Source organism: Euprymna scolopes, chromosome 3 (genome assembly GCF_053919585.1).
Source record: "Euprymna scolopes isolate OS-2025 chromosome 3, ASM5391958v1, whole genome shotgun sequence".
Classification (NCBI taxonomy): domain Eukaryota; kingdom Metazoa; phylum Mollusca; class Cephalopoda; order Sepiida; family Sepiolidae; genus Euprymna; species Euprymna scolopes.
This window is the reverse complement of record NC_136484.1, coordinates 54373899-54383898: the sequence shown is the minus strand read 5'-3', so window position 1 is coordinate 54383898 and position 10000 is coordinate 54373899. Positions and strand designations below refer to the sequence as shown.

The following is a 10000-nucleotide window of genomic DNA, read 5'->3' as shown; positions in this document are numbered from 1 at the left end:
TCACAAAGTAATCAAGAACAATTTCTAATAAGATGTAAAAGCAAAAATATAACACATCTCTACAAATTCAACAAATTCCGTTTTCATTAAGTCAATCAATGGTTACAAATCTTTTCATGTCGAAATGAATAGTTAAATTCAATAATGCAAAACAAAAACAGTAAAAAAAAAATGCAATAAAACTACTAAAAATCTATTGAAAATTAATGCTAACATTCAATAAGTAGTCTCATAGTATTTGTATCCTCCTGCTAAATGTAATTTTGATGAAGAAAACAGCCATAAAATTTCAACGGATTGAATCGCTTCTAATAGCTTTGAGGTTAAAGTGTTCTGGAGATATGATCCAATAACTCTTGCCAAGCGTATGAATTTTCAGATAGACTAACAAATTATAAAAATCAATATTTGAGTTGTTTCTGTATTAACAAAGGTCATGTATTTAACATTTTGAGGTGTTGGATCTCAAATGTATGCATGGATCTCAAATGTATGCAAATTTTCTAGCATGGTAGAAGAATCCCATCTTCTTCGAAGCAGCCAGTTCATGTTGTTGGTGAATGTTAGGCAAAATTATACATTAAAAATTTCCACACAATTCTTTTTATTATATTCAATGGTTTTATCGCAATTTGATGGTATTCCTCTGCTAAAATGTCGGCTGCAAAAAATAATTTTACAAAAATGAATTTCTATTTTTTTTTAATATATAAAAACTCAGTATAATCTGTTACAAACCGTGTCTTTGTCCCAGGGGTCATTTGTGACATCTCTCCTCTGATAATAATATGCCCCGCCAGCAACATGGGTTGAAGTTTGTGTCAGTATCAGATAGATACCTTTTTCTTCATCCTTATCAAAGTAGCACCTGACGTCAGTTTCAGGCAAGATCTGTCAAATATATAAGTATCTTTAAATAAAATTTTTTTTTTTAATTGTATTTGAGTTATTTTTATGTGAATTTTCTTTGCAATAAACATGGACGGCTACAAAACAATACAAACGCCAATAACAGTATATTATGGGCTTGTTCTCTTTTTAATTTTTTTAATTTATATAGTCTAAACAGAGTTACCCCCCCTCCTTACGAGATATATTTACTTTGCATCTTCAAAAGAATGTGGTTGAAAGTCGGGTATTTCATGTGGGTAATCCCACTCCTCTCAGAAAGAACACTCTAGAACATAGGTTCTCAATGGGAGTAACATTCACCCCCAAGGGCGAATTTTGGGTTCTCAGGTGGTGAATTTTCCACATATTTATAGTTTTAACTTTTTCTTGTTTTTATTTACAGAATTCAGAGTATAAAAAAAGAAAAGAAAATATGATCATGCATTTATTGAATATGGATTCACATACGTCTTCATAAATAGAGAAGAAAGGCTGTTAGTTGTTGTAAAGTTTTGATAAATTATTCTATGAAACCAACAAAGATGAAACAACATTTGCAAAATCCTCATCACAAAGACAAGAACAAAATTTTTTTTGAACACCATGAGGATACTCTCAAAAAGATGACGCTGTTTTCAACAGAAGATTTTAAAGAAGAAAACGAAAAAAGTTACTGGAGCTTCATAAATCGGAGCACTTGAAATAGCACAAAAACAAAACAAAACAAAAAAAAAAAAACACATACAATTGGGGAAAATTCCAATTTGCATATAATTTGTAAAATTCCAGTATAACAAAAAATATTTTCTGATTTCTGATATTTTTTTTTTTTTTACATCAATAAAAAAATAAGCTGTAAATGTAAAATCTATTTTGAAAAAAAAAAAAAAAAGAAAAAAAAAAGAAAAAAAAAAGAAAAAGAAAAAAAAAGAAAAAAAAGATTTTTTTTTAGAAATACAGGGTGACCCATAAAAATAGGCCCCAACTCTAATTAGGCCCCGTTTCTTAGTATTTTGTCCAAATGAAATGAAACTTTGGTCATAACTAGTTTATTATATTCAAAACATCACTTTAAAACACTAGGGTCTTTTGCCTTTTTTTCTCCAAGACTAGATTCAGCCAATCAAGCAGGCATATTTATATATCATTTAAACATGGTAGATATATAATAAATAAAAGATAATTTAAGGAATCGTTTTGGCATCAGAAAATAGGCACAATTTTTTCGGATTCCAATACCGATTCTGATACACCCAAAAGTTTCGATTTTTCCAATTCCCGATTCCGACTAATCATCCCAACACTAGTAGACAAACGGATACACATCTCTCCTCTTACTCTCCAGATTATATTAATAAAAGGAATTACAGTTCTTTGAGAAAATGATTACCTTTTGAACTTTCTCCATGTAGTAGATGAGGGCTTTCTGTGTCGGAGGGCCAGATTGATAAAGCCCAGTGGCTAAGTATTCTTTGAAAGCTTTCTCAAACATATCCGGAGTTGAAATAACGGCCACTCCAATGGTATCCGCATCGTAGGGTAAACGGTATTTCTCTTCGACAAGTTCATTATACCACTGAACCTGCAAATAACAAAAATTATATTTTTTTCATCATGCTTTTAGTAAGGAAAATTAATAAGAGGTTTAAAAAAAGCGGATAAATTTAATTCAGGTGAAATTTTATTACATTTATTTTTATTGATTTTATAAAGAAATAATAAAAATGTTTATTATTATCATCATCATTATTATTAATGTTATTATCATTATCATCGCTATTATCATCATCATTATTATTATTATTATTGTCATTATTATTATCATTATGATCATTATTATTATTATTATTATTCACTCACTAGGAGTTCTATTACATGCCATCATCAGTGAACGCTCATTGGCAACAACCTGTGATGTTTCCTGGAATCAGAATAACCATAAGTCTCCCTAGATTTGCAGTGCTCTCCACCTCTCTCGATAACCAACGCAGGTGACTTCATATTATCTTAACAACTTAACATGGATTTCGTGTCGACATTGGCCATTTTTATTCCTTGGGATTTACATGGCAAAAAGCCTCCCAAAGGCCCCAGCTTTCTCAGCACTCTTCCACTGAAGGTCTGATTAGGGTTCTCCCTTCTTGGTCCTCCTGAACTTTTCATAACTTTTTTGTGCGGCACCATCCATATTATTGGCTCACAAGGAGCTTTCACACAGGTCATCAGGCATCTCTCCTTGAAAACAACCTGTGGTGTTCCCTGGAAGCTGAGTGACAACAAGCCCCCCGCAGATTTCCAGTACTCTTCACCTCTTTCGATAACATTTGCAAATGAATTTGCATTATCGCAACAACCGTTGACTATTGATTTCTTGCTGACAGCGACCATTCCCATGATGATGATGATGATGATGATGATGATGATGATGATCCAATGAAAGATAATGGATGTAACAAATGAAGAAAAAACTCACAGGTAGAAGACTGTTAAAACATGAACACTGAAATTGAGGCGTCCGATAAATACACAATCACAGAACTCATTGAAAAAAAAACATCAGAAGTTGAAAACATCAAACATTTTATGAACGAGGACAAAACAAAACTAGAAAAAAAAAAGACAACAGACCCCTCCCATAGACTTCAACAGATACTATCACTATCGCAGACATAAACAACTTAAGTATTAAACCTAAAGTAGAAACTCAGCAAAAGAATTGACCAAAAAGGCTCAGATGGGAAATCAAAACTGAAAACCAGATGAACAAACTTTAAAAAGAAGCTGAAGCTGAAATAATACGAAAGATAACAAAAAAAAAAAAAAAAAAAAAACGGATGGAAGGGAAATATGGTTTACAGAGCAAAAAAACTAAATAAGAAATATGGAGAATTAAAATAAAATATAGCAACAAAGGAGGGAAGACTGTGATAATGGAGATACAAATTGGAACAGTACAAACAAAATAGGACCTTTGAAAACAATGAAAACCAGTTTTTATGAAAACATAAATGGAGGAAGAATAAGAACAAGATAACTGGATTCGACAGAAACAAAATTTTTCTTGGACAAAATATGGGGAAAGTGACAAGACTGTAACAGAAATCCCAAATGACTGAAAAAACATTTATAATGAGCTTCTGGAAATTTAAAAAGAGACAGAAATCGAAATTACTGGAGAACTGCCCAAGAAAACCCTAAGAAAAATGGCAAATTGGAAAATAACAGACCAGAATGAAATGCATGCATACTAGTTTAAAAAAATGAATGAAAAACTACATGAAAGACTAATGAAAAATATTAGAAGATATATCCGTAAAACAGACAGACGAAAATGGATGATCAAAGAAAAAATTATTAGGTTGACAAAAAAGTTCTTGAGGTTTTAACTTTTAAATTTAGATGAACATATCTTGGTCAGAAAAAAAAATTATTGATCAAAATAAGTACCATCAGAATCAACACACTTTTGCCAACGCAAAACAAGTGTATTTATGCCAGTAACGTAAAAATCTTGTGTTCTGGTGACAATGAAGTTACTGAAGGCGTTTTTGATATCGCTTAGGTTTTTGAAGCATTTCTCAATCAAAAAGTTAGCAAAATGCTTGAAAACAAATACCTGTAGGTGAGAGGTCTAAAGAGTATGGTGGATGAGGCAGAGTTTCATAGTCGAATTTGTTCAACTTCTGCAGGGTCGGTTTAGCAACGTACATTTGGCATTGTCATGGAGAAGAATTGGGCCTTTTCTGTTGACTAATACTGGGTGTTATTGTCGAAGTTTCTGATGCATTTCAACCATTTGTTGATAGTACTTTTCCGCCATAATGATTTTGTCTGCATTAAAAAACTGTAATGAATGACACCAGTTGCAAACTACCAATCAGCATGACCTTTTTTGGTGAAACTCTAGCTTCAAGAGTGTCATGAAGCTTTGTCAGTATCTAATCACTGACCTGAGCTACGTTGGTTGATGTAAAGAACCCAGTTTTCATTGCAAGTCACAACCTGGTTGAGAAACGGGTCATTCTTGTTGCATAAAAGAAGGGAAAATGACACTTCATAATGGCATTTTTTTTGGTTGTTGTTCAATTCTTGAGGCACCCATTTATCAAATGTTTTGTCTTTCCAATCTCTCGCAAGTGGTTGGAAGTCGTTATATATGTTACGTCTAATTCAGAAGCAAGTTCTTGAACAGTTGTGTATGGATTGCCTTCAATAAGGCTCTTAATTGATCATTGTCAACATCCGATGGCCGACCATTATGCCCATTACCTTCCAAACTCTCGTCGCCGCTATGAAATTTCTTAAACCACCATTGTACTGTATGGTCAGTAGTAGTTCCTGGGTCAAACTCTTCATTGATATTTCGAACTGTTTCAGTAGCTTTTCAAACTAGCTTGAATTAAAATAAAAAATTGTGCGAATTTGCTTTATTTTCATTTTGTATTCAACATTCTGAAAAGAAGGCATAATTGTTTTAAAACGATTGTAATGTAATCGATTAAATAGAGTAAAAAACGCTTTTTAAATAATATTGAAGGTGAAAAACGCTCTTTAAAGTGTTATATAAAGTAAAAGGTATTATAACAAAAACTAATTTGAAAATTGATCATTTGAAATTAAAATTAAAAATTCGGTAAAAACTCTCTTGTCAATCTAATACATTGATACAAAAGATACTGAATACAAAAGATGCTGAATACAAAAGATGCTGAATACAAAAGATACTGAATACAAACGATACTGAATACAAACGATACTGAATACAAAAGATACTGAATACAAAAGATACTGAATACAAAAGATGCTGAATACAAAAGATGCTGAATATTACACTAATACAAAAGATGCTGAATAATTAATTAATACAAAAGATGCTGAATAATTAATTAATACAAAAATACTGAAAAGGGAATAATCTGAAACAACTACAGACCAATAATCTGTTTACCAAACACATGGAAAATCTTAACAGCACAACTGACAGAACAGATCTGTCACTCCCTTTATGAGCATTGACTCTCCAAAGAAAAGAAATGACACAAAAAAAGAAAAGAGGGATAGATGATCAGTTATACATAAATCAAAACATCTTGAAAGATGTAAAAAGCAGAAAAAGAACATAGCCACGGCATGGATCGACTACAAGAAAGCCTACAATAGTAGCCCTCAGGCATGGATAATGAATGCTTAAGTATGTACAAAATAACACATAAGATTATTAATCTTATTAACAAAGCAATGGGAACATGAAGACTTGAACTTACAGTTGGAGGACAACACCTGATACAGATAATAAGACTCTCTATTATCACAACTGTTTATCATAGCCATGGTACCACTCAACATATTTAGAGGAAAAGTGATGCTGGATAAAAGTTTACAAAGAATAAACCACCTCATGTATATGGACAACAAGAAGCTATTGCAAAAAGCAAAACCGAACTGGAAAAGCTTATAAACACAACCAGAATCTTCAATTCGTACTTTCGAATGGCATCTATAATGTAAAAGCATGCACTGCTAAAGATGAAAAGGGGAAAACTGGAGATATTAGAGGGCATGGAACTTTCAAACTAAATGGAGATGAGAGCACTTGACGGACATAATATGTATAAATATTTGGGTGTTCTGGAAGCCGACACCATTGAATCAGAAAAAAATAAAATGTAAGATTCAAAAAGAAAACCCCCAAAAAAAGAAAACTCTAAAAAAACTAAATTATATAGTAAAACTCTAGTAAAAGGAATAAAATGTTGCGTCGTATCATTAGTAAGATATCCTGGTCCATTCATAGACTGAACAAAAGAAGAATTCAGGTATCTTGACCAGAAGACTAGGAAACTATTGAACGTACAGAATATCTTGCATCTGAATGAGGATATTGACTAACCCAGAAAAAGAGAAAGGGGAAGAAGACTGATAAGTATAGAAGACTGTAGATAATAAGAAAAAGCATTAGAAAAAACACATAACCCAGAATTCAAAAAAGGCTGATAACTGTAGTAAGAGATACCGTCAACATGAACAATACAGAGAGGAGCAACCTGAAAATATAATACACAGTGCAAAACGTGGAAAGAAAACAGCTACACGGACGATTCATAAGAATGACCAGAAAAGAGACTCATGAAAACACCTGAACATGGTTATGAAAAGGATACAAGAAAGAAGAAATGAAATCGTTATGCCAGCTGCACAGAAAAATGCATTTAGAACTAATTACGAGGTGCCTTCGATAAGGTTCCAGACTTTTTTTGTATGGGCACTTTTATTGATAGTACACGCATGAAATTTTTGTCCACTTCGAAGGAATCTCCTCCGGCTGCAATGCACTTGTTGCACTATTCCAAGAACTTCTGGAAGGCTCCATGGAAGTCCTCTTGTGTTAGTGTGTCAATGACTCTTGTCACAGCCTCTTTCATTGCGTCGATTACCTCAAAACGACAGCCTCTAATGTTTTCCTTGAGCTTAGGGAATAACTAAAAGTCACAGGGAGCAAGGACTAGACTATAAGGAGGGCGAGGAACTGTCGATACTCATCAATAACTAATCTTAGCCAATTTTTTTCTATTTTTTTATTTTCTCTTTTGTACACTTGTGTAGAATATTGCTCAAGTGATTTTTTTGTACTTTTATTGCATTCAATTTTTTGGAGTACTATTTTCACAGTTTTTCTTTAAAAAGTTAAGACAGTGCCCATAGAGGCTATACAAGTGCGCTTGAACACCAGTTTATGTTGCATGGGAAAACTAATGCATAGGAGGTTCATTTGGGCATCGTTTCTGGTAGTGATTGAATATGGAAGGCAAAAACATGGTCAGAGCACATATATTTAGAAGACGAGTTTTTCAAAATAAAAAGAAACACACACACACAAAAGAAAAAACACAGTGCAACAAAAAATGTTTTAACATTATATAGTTAATTGACTACTTTATGGAATTGTCAAGCCCAAAATACTTTCCGGAAATCATTGAGCTGAAAACAAAAACTAATCAGATCACTTGCACTGTTCTTCATAAATGCTTTGAAATTGTAGAAATTAATAATAATAAAAAAAAGATAAACAAAAAAGCACCACAGAAAAGTAGCATTAACTCCCTTCTCAAAACAATTACACACACATTAGTTCCTCCTGCAAAACATTTATGATAAACACGAGTCTAACTACAACCACTGTCAACAATTTACCCCACTTTCTACCTGTGACTAATTTTAAATATAAATTCCATGAACAAAGTTTCTTTCCTATATCTGCCCGCCTGTGGATCTCTATGTAGTGGGTTTTCTTTTCACTCGACTACAACATGGTTGTCTTCAAGTCCAAGATAAACAAGTTCTTATTGAGTTGTCCTCTAAAATAATCAAATTCTGACCAATTTCCACCACTATCGATCAGTATGGTGCTGTTCAACTTACACTCATTAACCCTTATCCTCGAATAGCCTTCAGGCCTTGGTGATTGCCTTGTAAAAAAAAAAACACAAAAAAACATACCACTAGGTGGCATCAGATTCTATTTACTTTCTCTTGTTGTGACACTAAAGTGCACGCTGATCTGCACTAAAGGGATGCATAGACTCGCTCGCTGTCTTTCGCTCTCATGACCTGCTATAGATAACACTGGTTAGATTGTCTCTCTCCTTATTCAAGCTGATGGCTGCAATAACTAAATGCTCATACACACTATCCTCGTATGAAAGAACTTTTTCTTCACTCATACACATATGTACACAATACCCATTCTTGTATAGACATTCCCAATCGACACTTCTTCTCTATGCATACACATATGTATATGTCTATGTATATGCATATCTCACATATACACGTATACAATGTCTACATATACAATATGTACACATATACAATATCTCTATGTATACACATACATACGTATGTATGCATGCACATAAATAATTTGACCTACACTCACTTTGTACAAGTTCTAATGAAGACTATTTTATGGTTTGTTTTGTATAAAACAAACGTTTTATTGAATTATATTTTCTTTGATTTGTCACTTTGCTTTCATTATTACATGTTTGTATACATATAGACGTTTTTTTTTTTACAGATCAATTGTTTTACACAGGATTCCCAGGGGGTATGCTAGCACAGAGCTGCGTATCTCATACGTATATGTGAGATATTTGATCCCGTTTTAAAAAAAAAGGATCCATAAAAAAACAAAAACAATGCCTCTCTCCCAATTGTTAGTGTTCCTATTCACTTGCCTCCCCACAAGGTCAGAGTTTTTTAATGTGGGGAAAATCCAGCTCCCCAAAAAGGGTTAATCAGGATAAGAGCAAAAAAATAAAAATTGTCTCAGTCATGAAGGATTTCTCATCCACTGACTGAGGACAGAAAAGGTGAAGTATAGCATCAGAAGAGATACTACACTATGATCTTGGCCAGAATTGCTATTGTTGTGAAAAAGAAAAGAAGGGATAAATTTGGTTAGCTTTTTTCTACATTTCCGGAAATCGGTGGTCATTTTACATCTAAATTATTGCAGGAAAGTGATCCTCCGCTCTAAAATGTTTTTGGAGGTTAGAGTGGCAGATCACTTTTTAAAGTTAAAAAATAAAATAAAAGGCAATCTTTACAATTGTAGGTTGTAATAGAAAAACATGGCCGCCCGAAGCTGACGTCATTTGGGAAATGAAAAATGCGAAATCCGGATATATCAACCAAAATACGTTTTAAAGACTGCTTGAAGTCGTTGTCATAAACGTCTATTATAAAACTTGTTGCTTTCCGTTAAGTACATGGTTGTTAGAGTTAATCTTGATATATATTTGAGGGGTGTAGGAATAGAGGAATCGCCGACGTCCAAAACTGTGATGGTGACGGGACGGGAACATAGGTTGAAACACTTTTCCTAACAAGAAAAACAAGAGAAAAAAAAAAAAAAAAGCAGTAAATAGCAACAACTCGGGAACACAATCTAAAACTCCAGATAATAAATTTTATTTAACCAAGTGTAGTTTATTTTTTTTATATGGGAGATGTACAATTTGTATTCAATCTTGTATGTTCTAGATTTCTCATGAGCATGAAATTAATAAAATTAAAGTCCATGAATAAAGTGTGGAAATGTGCATTT

The 10000-nt window shown here is 33.0% G+C and overlaps 1 protein-coding gene across 1 annotated transcript in view; it reads right to left on the bottom strand.

Annotated features, from left to right (window-relative positions):
* Nucleotides 1–10000, bottom strand: part of LOC145255513 (cyanocobalamin reductase / alkylcobalamin dealkylase-like) — a 17358-nt gene that overhangs the window by 1011 nt on the left and 6347 nt on the right. The window contains exons 2-3 of the mRNA XM_080113975.1: nucleotides 2282–2473; nucleotides 739–891 (exon numbers count right to left, since the gene is read on the bottom strand). Coding sequence (XP_079970101.1) covers nucleotides 739–891; nucleotides 2282–2473 — 345 coding nt within the window. The remainder of the gene's footprint in view (nucleotides 1–738; nucleotides 892–2281; nucleotides 2474–10000) is intronic.